This window comes from Penicillium chrysogenum (genome assembly GCF_028827035.1).
Source record: "Penicillium chrysogenum strain IBT 35668 chromosome Unknown utg000004l_segment0_segment0, whole genome shotgun sequence".
Lineage (NCBI taxonomy): Eukaryota > Fungi > Ascomycota > Eurotiomycetes > Eurotiales > Aspergillaceae > Penicillium > Penicillium chrysogenum.
In genome coordinates this window covers 3,838,001-3,851,866 of record NW_026622752.1, presented here as the reverse complement: position 1 = coordinate 3,851,866, position 13,866 = coordinate 3,838,001, and the positions used below count along the sequence as shown (strand labels likewise).

The following is a 13,866-nucleotide window of genomic DNA, read 5'->3' as shown; positions in this document are numbered from 1 at the left end:
ACCAGGTTGTCGGCTACTTGGCGGGAAGACGCCGACGAGTGTACCGGCCTAGGGAGCCAGCAGTATTTTCTCATATTGTTCTTAACGCAATCAAAGTCGTCTGGTATTGAAATAAAGTCAGTGCATCTTCTTGCTTATTAGCCTTACCTGTCCGGCATATAAAAGAGATAAAGAGGTGATGTCTAGGATGACTTTCTTCCGGGTGGTACGTGCGCTCAACACGTGGGAAATTTATATAGGCAAGGGCCTACTCTGTACTCGGTTGAGGATATGATGTTGTAATCACAGCTCGAACTGAGTAATTCCTAATAAACCCTTTATATATCTGGGTAAATCATGCTCTGAACCCATTGGAACCTGAATTAAGGGGTCTACAAAGTGACGTTGAATGTTGTCGGAAAATGAGACTGTTATTGAAGACTAGTGAATACGATAATTTGACATTCAATTCATTTCCCTTGTGTTCTGTCTTCCAGTTGGTTCAACATGTCGACGGGAGCACTACTTCCACTAACCTTGGAAGAATATGTATACATATACCCGAAGACTGGGGATCGCCTTGGCATGTCAAACGGCAAGGGACAGGAATATATATCCTAAGGCAGACATTATCAGGTACGGCTTATGATTTTTACCGCCTTCATATACTGTAGCGTGGTAAGTCCGACATGTCTTCTATAATACTGAGAAGAAAAAATATCTTCAAAAGATATCTGAAACAAGATCCAGAAAAAAGGACTGTTACGTCAAATATAACACCATATATATCATCTTGAGCCAGATAAACCTGACTATTAAGGCCATACTCTATACGTTAAGAACTCGGCGCATGTGCTCTTATACCAAACGGGTATGGAACCTATGGGTTGACATTCGCGGGTAAAATGGCATGGCAGTTTACTCGGCTAAAATACCAAATGGAAGTATACTTTGTAGTGTGAAAGTGATGCGGCTTTCACTATTCGATTTTCATGATATCGGAGGTCTTTCCCCATTCGATCACGAATATAATATTGGCACATGTATATCCCCAGGTGATTTTGAAAGAGGCAAGTCTGGCATACCCGGGAAACGGCCTAGGCAATAGCACAGACCTCACGAAGGCCTCACGCAGGTCCATGCATATGGGGTAAAGGACATGAACTCATGGAGCAACGATATTCTATTTCCGGATAAATCAAAGAGAAGATGAAACAAGTCCATTTCCATTTCCAGGTAAAAGCCGTTGGCGCCAAGTGACTAAGACGAGTTCGAGACGGAGAAATAGCGGGAAAACAAAGGCCTACTTTCTTTGTCTTCTTTGTCTTCTTTGTCTCGAGATTCTTTGTGTTTTGGATCTTTCTTTCTATGAATAGGAAACCTATCTTTACTATCATCCTTTTTGTTCACCTTTCTCAAAACCAAAAATAACCCATTGCAGTAGCTTTGATTTATAGCTCGTATCCCCGGGAACGCCACCTTTTCTCCACACGGGGAACGGGGAATTGAATCTCAACAGGAATTTTTCCGTTTCTCTCCAGAGGGCACGCGATCTGAAATGATTTGATCGATGCAATTGAAGTGACATACAAAGAGACGTTGCGAGTCTTTCTCAAGTTGTCCCCTATTACGCCCTCCCCGACCCCCTGTAGAGCCAACGAACTTAGCTCATCTAGTGGCGTTCCCGAATTACGTTTGATTTAATTAAATGGAATACGTAGAGGCGCTAATTATTATGAGATTAATAAATGAGAAATTTCCTCCCATCTTCACTTCCAACCCGAGTAAGGTTGGATGTGGGAGATAGAGACTAGGCTCTTTTCATGACGCCCTCATGAGGATTGCGCTTCATTTCTCTCCTCTACTCTCTACAACAAACACTTCCGTCTCCCTCTCTTTTCACCTCTTCCATCTCTTCACCTCTTTCACCTCTTCTACCGAATTAGCCTGGCCCTTGTTTACTCCCCACAACCCTCCCAGCAACCGCCTACGGTTGACATGAATACAGCCCACGATGGCTACCGATCACATTTCGAAGCCTACCGAGGCTGACGCCCTGATCCTCGAGGCTTGGGGACAGGGCCTGATGGTGGGGAGTCTCCTCATTATGGCCGTTATCACTCTCGCCAACATGAAGTCACATATTCTCTTACACAAGCTGATCTTCGCCGAGGTAAGGAAGCCAAAATACTGGCCCATCATTCACAGGCTTAACAGGAATTGAACTAATCTGTGGACTCACTATAGCTCATCCTAGCTATGGCCCATGGTACTTTCATCTTCCCCCACGAGCCGGTCTACGGCTGGTACCTATCCGTGACCGCGATCGGTCTCAACATCTCCTGGGCCTTACACAATGTCATCGCCTGGATGAAGAACCGCCCATTCCTCTCGCGAAAAGTCTCCATCATCTACATTGTCACGGTTGTGCTCTGCTGGCCCTATTGGGGACTGGAGATCTATGCGAACTTCACCTACTTCAACAATATCAATAAGATTTTCCTGACGACTAGGCCAATGGAGCCATTATTTCGGTTCGTCATTCTTTCCATTCTTCTCCTTTCCAAGAACCTGGTTCTGCTCCTTCATATCTGAATCCACTTCACCCTAACATCTACACAGCGACCCATGGTGGGTCTTCACAACAGCCAGTCTATTCTGGACAATCAAGCGCGAATACAACTTCGGATTATGGGAGCTCGTAGTCGTCAGCCCACGATTCGGAATCATGCTCGCAGCAATGTGTCTATCAATTATCTTCATGATCGTCGATACCTGCAGCGTGCTGAACGCGTTCCCCAGCATCCTCCCAACAGGGGTCGAACCGTTCTGGAAAGTAAGATACCGTCCCGGCATCGCCATCTGATTTTTCCTTTCCTTCCTTCCTTCTTTCCTTCCTTCCTTCTTTCCTTCCTTCCTTCTTTCCTTCCTTCCTTCCTTTCTTTCGTTGTTTCCAAACTAACCACCCCAGCTATCCTTCATCTTCAAATGTCTCTGTGACACAGTCATCCTCGACGACTTCAAAACAGCCCTCGACCACCTACGCATACACTGGATGCGCAAGAAAAACGGCGAGCTGTTCGTCACCCCGCTCACGGCGACGCCGAACTCCAGCCCGCGCGCATACAGAAACCGCCGGGATAGGGATATCGAGGCGGGCGATGACCCTTCTACCCCTACGAAGGGATCTTACGGCCGCGCGGTGCATATGGATGATGTCTAGACGATGATGAAATACCCTTTGAGCGTGACTGGACGTTTGTTTTTAGTTGCGTTGGGGATGGTGTTCGGGGCTTTCGGTCTGGTTTCTTGACCTCGGTGTTTCGGTGAGGTTTATGGCGTTTCTGGTTTGAATTTATGCGATTGTACATACCCGATTTGCTTGATACCTAGGTTGTGATTTTATGCGTGACATTTAAGGAATGAAAAGATAAGGGAAGGACTCTCCTAGGTCAGGTTAATGGACATACCGATCTTCTTCTTTGCTATTAGATATGCTGTCATAGGTAAGATCTGCAATGCACAGGACCCGGAGAATTGATTCGGAGAATTAGCATTTCTTCATGCAGACTCACGTCTATCAAGTTCTTTCCCCTGGTCTGACTGCCAATAATAAACGGCACTTGGGCTTTGGCGTACTCTATTTATCCGAGTCTGTCTTGTTGGTATCAACATCTACACAAAGGTTGGATGTAGTCTATCTAGTTCTCCCTCGTCCCATGATCAAATCGTGTCGTTGACCAGTCATATCTGCTATTTGGCCTGGATTGGAGAATGAACTGACATATGCAGAGCAACTCTCCCCGCTCAAGGATAGTACATCCAACGCACCACTTGATGTACACTCGGAGAATTGACATAATTCACTGATGACACGACATCCAACGATCTGTCCAGGTGTTACACTGCAGACTCGGGTTGTAAATATAAATATAGCCATATCGCCCATACAATACCCAGAATCCAGTCTCCTCTAAGCACCATCCAATCCAAATATCTCGTCAGGAAGAATTAATATCCAAAATAAAAATGGACTCCCTCAACATCCCACAGACCCAAACCGTCGCTCTCGTCCATTCACTAGGTGGGCAAGTCGAGTTCAAAACAGACTACCCCGTGCCAGTCCCGGAACGCAACGAAGTCCTCGCCAAAGTGCTCTACACCGGCGTCTGCCAGAGCGGTATGTATACTGTCAAACGGTCAAACTTTCACATAGCCAACCGGCACTCTCACTAGGATCCTATCTCTTAAAGACCCTGTCTAATACAGCAACAGATCTACACACCAAATCCGGCACCGCAGCCGGACCAGACGGCAACCCGATAACGAAAATCAAACTGCCACACGTGGGCGGCCACGAAGGTGTCGGCCGGGTGGTCGCGCTTGGACCGGATATCACGCACGCCGCGGGTCTAAAAGTCGGCGGGTTGGTCGGGATCCGGTTCGCGAGCCGCATCTGTCGGCGGTGCGAGTTCTGTCTTGCGGGTACGGAGCAGTACTGCGTTGCGGGTACGAACCATCTTCATCACGAGGATGGCTCTTTTCAGCAGTATATTGCGCTCGATGCGGATTACTTGACCGTTCTGCCTGATGATGTTGATCCAAAGGTCATGGGGCCAGTGCTTTGTGCCGGTTTGACGGCATATAAGGTGGGTCGGATATTTGTGCTGCGTTAGGCTTGGGTTAATTGGTGATTGATTAGGCTGTCTTGAATGCGAATGTTCGTTCTGGGAATTGGTTGGTGGTTATTGGTGCCGGAGGTGGCCTTGGACATTTGGCTGGTATGTTTTCTTTTTGTGGGGAATATAGGGGATGACCTGCAGCGTACTGACATTGCCCAGTTCAATATGCAAGAGCGCAAGGGGCTCTGGTAATTGGCGTCGATACTGGTCCTGGTAAGGGAGACTTTATCAAAGGTCTCGGCGCGCAGGAATTTATCGACTTTGCCACCGAGGACCCAATAAAGAGAGTGCGAGATCTCACTGGTTTGGGGGCACATGCTGTTGTAGTGACAGCAGGTAGTGCAAAAGCATTTGCACATGCCTGTGATATGCTGCGGGTTGGTGGTACTTTGAGTTGTGTTGGTATTCCCCCGGGAAGACCGAGCTTGGGAACTCCTATCTGCACAATCGTGATCAAGGGCCTTAAGATCACGGGTAACCTGGTGGGCTCGCTGAAGGAATGCATGGAGGCCGTTGATATGGTACGACGCGGTATTGTTAAGCCTGTGGTGAAGGTCCGGCCGTTTAGGGATTTGCCTCAGGTATACGAGGAGATGGAAAAGGGTGATATTTCGGGGCGGATTGTCCTTCAGATCGCGGAATGACCCGGTTAATATCCTATCGAGATTGATATTAGATCATCTGAAGATCCGGTTGCTGTAGCCAATCTAAGAAGTCTGATGTCGATTCATTCTGTTCATGAAGCTCGCTGTTCGATATGTACCCGGAAATCTGAGCCTGACCACAAGGCCCATTTTCGCCTGCGTGCAGGCCCGCATCTTCCTCCTGTATTGTCAGCAGGCGAGCTGGAGCTGCGACCAGGGCTTCGGCGGTTTTAGCACGAAGGATTGACTTCAACGTAGTATCCTGCTCGAGAAAGGGCACGATTTTCTGGTATAACGCATGCAGAAAGTCATGCGGTCCTAGCTCGAGCCGAGAACTTATTTTATGCGAGGACAGAAGCACTGTGTCTGCCAGCGAGTTCGTGACTTCAAAGCATTTCAGTAACTGCAAGAGGACATTAGCCACAGCCTGCATTTCCTTTATACCGAGGCTACTAGCCTGGTCTCGTCCCAATGGGAGCAAGTCCGTCTCACTGAAGCCCCGCAAGGCCTGCAGTAATGCACGGCCAACTTGCACTGGAAATCCAAATGCCAAGACAGATGCACACGCTGAAGAAGACAGTAGGCCCATATTGAGTGCCTCTTGCCAGAGAATGGTCCTCATCCACTCCCGTGTGATGTGGTAGTCTGCCGTTCGGGTTGAAATATGATTAGCCATACTGAAGCATAGTGAGGCAACCTTCGTCTCGGTGTCGGTCAGATGTGTAGCCATGGTGATCCCAGGACGCGAGTTGCGCTGTACCGAGATTTGATTAAACACCATGAAGAGCTTGACGAGCTCTAGCAACCCTTGGGCATGAAGATCAGCGTTCATACTTGTCTCAAGATCTATTGATTCAGGGAGGTCAATATATGAGGGAGAAAGCCCCAGGTGCAATGAATAACCTCTGTGGATAGTCAATAAGTTACTTTGCAAATTCAGAGGGTAGCCTACCTCTCTGATACCCAAAGCAACGGGAATACCAGGACCTTGTTTGCAATCAATTCATCTTCTTCATAGGAAAAATCTTCATTCAATCGCAGAAGACGAGCTCCAGTCATGGCCTCTTGGATGAACATCATTGCCGAATTTCGCTGGTTGACTTTGGCGTAGTACACATGCAAAAAGAAAGACATCAGAACGCTTCTGACATTCAGATTTGCCCCATGGCTATCGCAGCTTGTGCGCAATTGCAGGCAAGCCTGGGCCATTGTGGTGCTATCCACTGTCCGAGATCCATCTACCAAGGGATCAAGATGCAACTGAGCCATCGTCGCGGCACAGAGGGCCATGATGAGACAGGAAGTATTTCCAGCGTTGGAGTCAACTCTTCCTGGATATATATCATCGAGCCTCTCTAAGAGGGCTTCTGCATTAACCACAGGCCAGACGCTGTATGAATATTGCTGATACAGACGGATGACCGATGCAAGAATTGTCTTCGGAATGCATCGGGGGCCGTAGGCTGGAGTTGATGAAGAAACCGTCACATCGCTAGTGATTTTCATGTATTTATCTTGATCATTTTGCAGGTCCTCTGTAGGTTGAATATCTGGGACGTCGGTCTCTTGGTGGCTTGCTACTCGCCGAGATTTCGGGCCTCTCCTGTGCGCAGGCCTCAGGTACGTACAGCGCACCCGCTTTACTGCACTGCGACAGGTATCGCAGGGCAAAGAACCGCTGCATTTCACTTTGCGGGAGATACAGGTGTCGCAGGCTCGTTTGGGTGGCATTTGGACCTAAGTTATTGAAAGTGTCATGAAGAAAGATGCATATTGTACATTGGAATGCGGAGACATTGTTCAAGCGAGGGGTATTTTCGGTAGGTTTGCCGATGCATATCGGAACATTTCCGTGAGGATCGAGCTTGATAGAATCCATAAATAGAATCTGGATGTTCGAGATTCAATTCAATATGGAGTATAGCCAAGGAATACAAGTCTATGGATTTCGACGTCACCGACCCGACCAAAGGAAGGTCCACCCCCTTCACCCCACATGGAATTGCCAACCCCCAAAGTTGCCCTCGATTTCTCTTCTTCACCTATGTACATACATACCTAAGTACCAATTAAACCTCAAATCCCATCTTCACATCAATCATGGCTCTTTCCGCACCCAGCACGGACGTGAGTCCCCATGCTCCCAAGCCAAAAACCCGAAAGGCTAACCAAGAAACAGCCGCAAGTCCTAATCGCGCAAGAAACAAGCACCGAACAAGTCTTCCGCACGTTCACAGCAGAAACTGCATGGCAACTAGGGAATGCACTAAGGGACCGAATCCTCCGCCTCCCGAACGGACAGCGCAAACCGGCCCTGATCTCCATTGCGCTCAGCGGGGGAGTCCCGCTCCACGTGGTGTTTCAGTCGGCGACGGAGAGCGGCACGATCCCAGACAACGAGAATTGGGTGCGACGGAAGCGAAACACCGTGCTCCGCTGGGGTATCTCGAGCTGGGCTATGAGACAAAAGACCATTAATGGGCTCGCGGCTGGGGCCTCGGCGGACCAGATTGAGGCTGCTTTTGTTAAGAAGTATGCTGTCCCGAGTGCTAATGGGGGTGCTGTTGCGGATGAGTATGCTATCCATGGCGGTGGGTACCCGATTCGGGTGCAGGGTGTTGATGGGGTTATTGGGGTTGTGGTTGTTAGTGGGCTGAAGCAGGAGGATGATCATCAGGTTGTTGCGGAGACTATTCAGGCGTTTGTGGCTCAGCAAGTATGATACCTATGTAGAATGGATGTCGTATTTATCACAATTATTAATGCTTAAATGAGAAAGAGGTAACTACTTTTTGAATATCCCATGACATGGCATGGGTATCAAGCTACGTCGGTATAGTGTCAAGTATGTACGATCAAAAAGAATGCATACCTAGGTAGGTATTTCCATTATGATTATATATAGTCCCCCACATAATACTGGTGTCACGACAAATGGTTGTCTCGTTCTCGCACATAATTATCCTTGGGACGGGCTGCGATAGGTTGGAATAAGGATATGTAAACAGAGAGCTGCCCCCATGTCCCTACCACATTCCAGAGTGTAGGCGACATAGTTACTGACACAGGTCCGCCGTCAGGGTGACTGGCTGGGGGCACCCATAGACCTTCTTATGAGCTGGGGTACTGTAGCAGGCGGCATCATTGGCCGCACAGTCAAAGACCTCACAGCCGTCCCCGGGACTGAGCGAGTTAGGGTTCGCTGCGAAGGGGTTGCCCCATTCCGTGCTCAGTTCATCTTGAAGGACGCAGTTAATAAAAGATCCCTAGCTGACAGGCAGATTGGGTGCACTCACAGTACGCGTAGTCCGGGTTGGACGAGAACGAATAGCCAAAGAAGAGAGGCTTATCCAGCGTCTTTGTCTTGGCAATCTTGACGGTCTGCACATTCCATCTCCAGTCAGTTTCCCTTGCTATATGGAGTATTGCGCAGACCGAATATGACAGTAACGTACCGAGCCAGATGTTCTAAACTTTTCGGAGAATGTTTCCCCCTTGGGAACGGTCGTGAGAGGGCCGGGGGCGCTGCCATCGAACGGGAACGACTGCACATACACGGATGTGTCACAGTGGTTGTTCACGACAGCATTCTGGGCCGAGACCAGGCCGAGGAGGGCACCAAAGGTGATCAGGGAGGTCTTCATGGTTATTTCTTTGGTTTTGCAATAGAAGCTTGGATTATCTGTTTTCCTCCCGACAAGGGAAGGAATTGGCGGTCTTTATATAGGTCTGCTCCTCGGACCACAGATAGTACATCATCGATATAGTACCGATGATGTACCGTAGGAGTATATCCGGAAGGCCTTTGATCTAAGACATGGCACCTATTCCATGTCTTGGATTGTCAGGCCACCGCCCCGGAATCTGTCCCACGGCCAATCAACTCGAGTGGTAGGTGAGACATGCGCATCACCGCCACTGCATGTTCTCCGCATTAAAGACGAAAGACATCGCAATGTATAGCGTTACATTCCATGACCCCGCCAATGTCTCAACACTAGCTAGAGCTATTGTTGATGATTCTCCACGTGGGGCAAATAATGATTTCAGCGGTGTGGAATAAGTACTTCCCAGAATCAAGGCATTCGTCGGTTTGGGATCGAAGATTCAACCGGTTTCTCCGCGACTCGGGTCGCCAGTGCCGTCCAAGCCATCTATGCGTACCCCGCTTGAACATGGAAGATGATGTACCCCGCTAGACCCGAGGCTCTCTCTATCCGTCATCATCCGTCACAAGGTGCCCTCGTTGTTGTAATCCTACCTGAGGCCAACATGCCCTTGGTCTGACTGGTCCATACCAAGAAACCCATGTCAGTCATGCGATCACCTTGCCTGGTTCAACTTCGTATAATATCCACCTTGACGAACTCGTGTCGGGAACCGGGGATTCCTGCAGGTGAGAAGGCGGATTCAAACCGACTGTCTTCTACTGTAAGGAGACAAACAATGCAGCCATGGAACCAGTGCCACGCCAATGCACCGTTCTAGTATAGAGTGTGAAGAAAGGGATGCCGTTTGCTGACTATAAATCTGCATCTATGCTACTGTATCGGATTTGAACGCGGTTGGATATAGAGAGCGGTATGGCTTTTTCCATAAACGCATGTCTTGATGGTGAGAAGATGCCCGGTTACACCGTAGCCGCAAGAACGTAAGTCGGGATATATTAGTGACGTTCTGCGCTCTAGGGGGTGAATGGTGATAGTCAGTCTATCGTGTGAAGAATAGCTAAGGCTATAGGATGGTGAAAGGGATTTTTCTTACATATTTCTTCATTATTCGTTTTTCATAGAAACTAGTTCTCGTTCCAAAACAGGCTCATCAAATTCGTCTATTATTAGACTGAAACTAGCCCAAAAAGCAGCCTTATAGGATTTGCTGCCTAGGCGATGTGGGCCATGTCGTCAGCTTCTATTTTCAATCTCCGGATCTATCCGCATCAAAGTCGCTACCTAGGTAGGGCTAGAACTAGAATCTTCGACAAAGCGTTCCTTCTATGAATCACTGCGTTCTTGAACGATGCATAACCTGCCTAGCATGGCTCGCTTCAATTCTCAACCTAACCGACAACAATTTCCTTCATGATCTGGATGGTACGCCATAGTCACAGGAGCTGTCGTACAATACTCGCGCCTACATCTGACTGCTCTCGATATGAGGGAGCTGCGAAAGGCCCTCTGGAGGACAATTGTTTGCATCCTCCATCTTCCTATATTGTCTTCCAATGTTCTGTGTCCTTTGTCACAAGCCAGTTATTCAGAGTAGTCCCCACTCGACCTGGTAGTGAATACAGCTCAAATATTGTGCATCCCCTGACCTTTCATCTTCCCGCTCATCTACCGGAAGCAAGCCCAGGTGGTCGGCCGATTGTTGATGCTCCGAGTATGAACGTTGAGCGATCCCGTCCTGAGGTGAAGGTGAAGGGCAGATTACTGATAGTATGCAATCGACGGAATCCGTTCCCACTGATCAGGCAGTTCATGTCTGTAGGTAATATCATCGCCGAAAGGAGTGGAAGCTATCCCATTAAGACAGAAAATACCACTGACAAGCCTAGCAACACCATTGTGTCAGCTCACATCAAGTAGATGCCAGGCAGTGTCAAGTAGGGGAAAGCTGTGACTGACAGGTCCAGGATATTGATGAGCAGTGTAGTATCATCTATATGAGAAAGGTACCGGAAATCAATGTTTTATGCTGTCTAGCCACGAATAAACCCGAAGATCGTCACTTGCATGCGGGAATGGCAGTACTCTAGCTCTATATGTTTCACTTCTTCATAGCTTGGTCATACGGTAACAGGACACTGTTATGTAGTTAATCAAATAAACTACTGTACACATATGTAGGTGGTCACACCAGTTTAGCGACGCACTATACTGCGTAACTATCTTTATAAAGAATGCAAGGTATCATTGTATTGTATTCTTAGCCGGCCTTTAACAACCAGGCCTAAAAGTTGGATGGGACACAAACAGTGTCCCGTGTAAGTTCGAACACAAAAGGGGACTCAAGCAAGAGAAAAAAAAGTGGAACTCCATGAATAATGCCTCAAAAGATAATTTTACAGTTCGTCGTGGTCAAGGGGCTCGTCATCCTCATCAGGAGGAGAAGCAGAGCCGTACAGCTTGCTGGTGATGGGGTAAGCCACACCGGAAAGCTGCTCCTTCTGCTCCTCAAAGTCCTCCATGGTAGCGGTGGCGGCGTTGTCCTCGAGCCAGTCGTTGACCTCCTTGACGGCGTCGAGGATGGCCTGCTTGTCATCCTCGTCGATCTGGCCACCCAGACCGTTCTCGTCGTTGACCTGGTTCTTCAGGCTGAAGGCGTAGTTCTCAAGGCCGTTACGGGCCTCGATCTTGCCCTTGATGGCCTTGTCCTCCTCGGCGTACTGCTCGGCCTCCTGGACCATGCGGTCGATCTCCTCCTGGGAGAGACGACCCTTGTCGTTGGTGATAGTGATAGACTCGGACGAGCCGGTGCCCTTGTCGGAGGCGCTGACCTTAAGGATTCCGTTGGCATCGAGGTCGAAGGCAACCTCGATCTGGGGAACGCCACGGGGCGCGGGGGGAATGTTGGTCAGCTCGAACTTGCCGAGCATGTTGTTGTCCTTGGTCATCGAGCGCTCACCCTCGAACACCTGGATCAGGACGGTGGGCTGGTTGTCGGCAGCAGTCGAGAAGATCTGCGACTTGCGGGTAGGGATGACAGTGTTGCGGGGAATGAGCTTGGTCATAACACCGCCAGTGGTCTCAATACCGAGAGTGAGGGGGTTAACATCCATGAGAACGACATCAACCATAGAGTCGTCACCGGAGAGAACACCACCTTGGACGGCGGCACCGAAGGCAACGGCCTCATCGGGGTTGATGCCCTTGCTGGCCTTCTTGCCAGCGAAGAACTCCTCGAGAAGAGCCTGGACCTTAGGGATACGGGTAGAACCACCAACGAGAACGATGTCATCAACCTCGGACTTCTTCACCTTAGCGTCCTTGAGAACCTGCTCAACAGGCTTAAGGGTCTTCTTGAAGAGATCAACGTTAAGCTCCTCGAACTTAGCGCGGGTCAGGGTCTCAGAGAAGTCCTCGCCGTTGTGGAAAGCCTCGATTTCAATACGGGTGGACATCTGGGAAGACAGAGTACGCTTGGCCTTCTCAACCTCGCGCTTCAGCTTACCCATAGCCTTAAGATCAGACTTGACATCGGTGTTGTGCTTCTTGTTGTACAGCTTGACGAAGTACTCCATGACACGGTGGTCGAAATCCTCACCACCAAGGTGGGTGTCACCAGCGGTAGCCAGAACCTCGAAGACACCGTTGTCAATAGACAGAAGAGACACATCGAAGGTACCACCACCGAGATCGTAAACAATGACCTGGCGCTCGTCACCGGTCTTGTCAAGACCGTAGGCGATAGCGGCGGCGGTGGGCTCGTTGACAACACGGAGGACGTTGAGACCGGCGATGGTACCGGCATCCTTGGTAGCCTGACGCTGGGCGTCGCTGAAGTAGGCGGGAACGGTAACAACGGCGTGGGTGACAGTCTTGCCCAGGTAGCTCTCGGCAATATCCTTCATCTTACCCAGGATCATGGCGGAAACCTCCTCGGGGGTGAAGGTCTTGGGGGACTGGTTGACATCGACCTTGACTTGGGGCTTGCCATCCTTCTTGACGACTTTGAAGGGGTAGTTCTTGACGTCCTTCTGGATGTCCTTGTCATCAAACTTGCGACCAATCATACGCCTGCGATGTGTTAGTGATGATTTCTTGCTGCGATGGGTGTAGAGGAAGCTTACTTGATATCGAAGATGGTGCGCTCAGGGTTGGCGGCGTATTGGTTCTTGGCGGCGTCACCAACGAGGCGCTCCTCATCGGTGAAAGCAACGTAGGACGGGGTAATACGGTTTCCTTGGTCGTTGACAAGAATCTCGACCTTGCCGTTCTGCATCACACCAACACAACTGTATTGGAAAGTTAGCAAGCTGTCTCATTCACCATCAATGGTCTCAAGACTGGGGCGACATACGAGTAAGTGGTTCCCAAATCAATACCAATAACATTGCCGTAGGTCTCAGGGGAGGTTTCCTCCTGGGCGTGGGCGGTGTTTCCAAAGAAGGCCAGAGGGGCGACGAGGACGAAGAGCAGGTAGAAGATGGTGGTCCAGGCGAAGGGCTTGGACGCGCCATCGCGTGCGGATAGGCGAGCCATTGTGAAATGTGTATGTATAGATAGGCGGATCGAAGTCCTTTTTCAACACGAAGACAAAGAAGCTGTCGTTATGAAGCTTCGCGCGTGCCGCTCTAAACAGCTGCGCAGACGAGTAAACACAAGGCGTGTTTGACTCTATGAACCCTTATTTTAGTCGATGATATGTGGGAAAGGGACCCAGGGCGAAGTGAGGGAATGAGAGAATGGTTAGGAGAAGAATCGAAGGAAGAGGACTTCTTGTACGCGGATACGGCCCAGCGGCCATGCTGGCCTTTTCCCAGTTCAGGTCACTTCTCGTGCGCTGATTGGCTGACTTTCGTTCGGCAGTGGCTGACTCAGAAACCGCCCTGCAGCCAC

General features: G+C 49.4%; 6 protein-coding genes across 6 annotated transcripts; 3 read left to right on the top strand and 3 right to left on the bottom strand.

Moving 5' to 3' along the window:
- Positions 1-1,993: 1,993 nt before the first annotated feature.
- N7489_007411 (uncharacterized protein) lies at positions 1,994-3,202 on the top strand (the record flags this gene model as incomplete). Its single annotated transcript, XM_056713161.1, has 4 exons — positions 1,994-2,152; positions 2,227-2,513; positions 2,602-2,815; positions 2,951-3,202. The coding sequence occupies 4 exons, from the start codon at positions 1,994-1,996 to the stop codon at positions 3,200-3,202; spliced, it is 912 nt and encodes a 303-aa protein (XP_056566876.1).
- An 806-nt stretch (positions 3,203-4,008) lies between these two features.
- N7489_007410 (zinc-dependent alcohol dehydrogenase) lies at positions 4,009-5,305 on the top strand (the record flags this gene model as incomplete). Its single annotated transcript, XM_056713160.1, has 4 exons — positions 4,009-4,159; positions 4,255-4,628; positions 4,682-4,760; positions 4,821-5,305. The coding sequence occupies 4 exons, from the start codon at positions 4,009-4,011 to the stop codon at positions 5,303-5,305; spliced, it is 1,089 nt and encodes a 362-aa protein (XP_056566875.1).
- Positions 5,306-5,333: 28 nt separating this feature from the next.
- On the bottom strand, positions 5,334-7,036 carry N7489_007409 (putative C6 transcription factor; the record flags this gene model as incomplete). Its single annotated transcript, XM_056713159.1, has 2 exons — positions 5,334-6,210; positions 6,258-7,036. 2 exons carry the CDS (start codon positions 7,034-7,036, stop codon positions 5,334-5,336), a joined length of 1,656 nt encoding a protein of 551 aa, XP_056566874.1.
- Positions 7,037-7,405: 369 nt separating this feature from the next.
- On the top strand, positions 7,406-8,027 carry N7489_007408 (DUF967 domain protein; the record flags this gene model as incomplete). The annotated part of the gene is made up of 2 exons (XM_056713158.1): positions 7,406-7,432; positions 7,485-8,027. The coding sequence occupies 2 exons, from the start codon at positions 7,406-7,408 to the stop codon at positions 8,025-8,027; spliced, it is 570 nt and encodes a 189-aa protein (XP_056566873.1).
- A 308-nt stretch (positions 8,028-8,335) lies between these two features.
- N7489_007407 (uncharacterized protein) lies at positions 8,336-8,949 on the bottom strand (the record flags this gene model as incomplete). The annotated part of the gene is made up of 3 exons (XM_056713157.1): positions 8,336-8,543; positions 8,602-8,686; positions 8,761-8,949. 3 exons carry the CDS (start codon positions 8,947-8,949, stop codon positions 8,362-8,364), a joined length of 456 nt encoding a protein of 151 aa, XP_056566872.1. The 3' UTR covers positions 8,336-8,361.
- A 2,420-nt stretch (positions 8,950-11,369) lies between these two features.
- Positions 11,370-13,531, bottom strand: bipA (Hsp70 family ATPase KAR2; the record flags this gene model as incomplete). Its single annotated transcript, XM_056713156.1, has 3 exons — positions 13,328-13,531; positions 13,098-13,262; positions 11,370-13,044 (listed from the first exon to the last, which is right to left on the bottom strand). The coding sequence occupies exons 1-3, from the start codon at positions 13,507-13,509 to the stop codon at positions 11,370-11,372; spliced, it is 2,022 nt and encodes a 673-aa protein (XP_056566871.1). The 5' UTR covers positions 13,510-13,531.
- Positions 13,532-13,866: the final 335 nt, after the last annotated feature.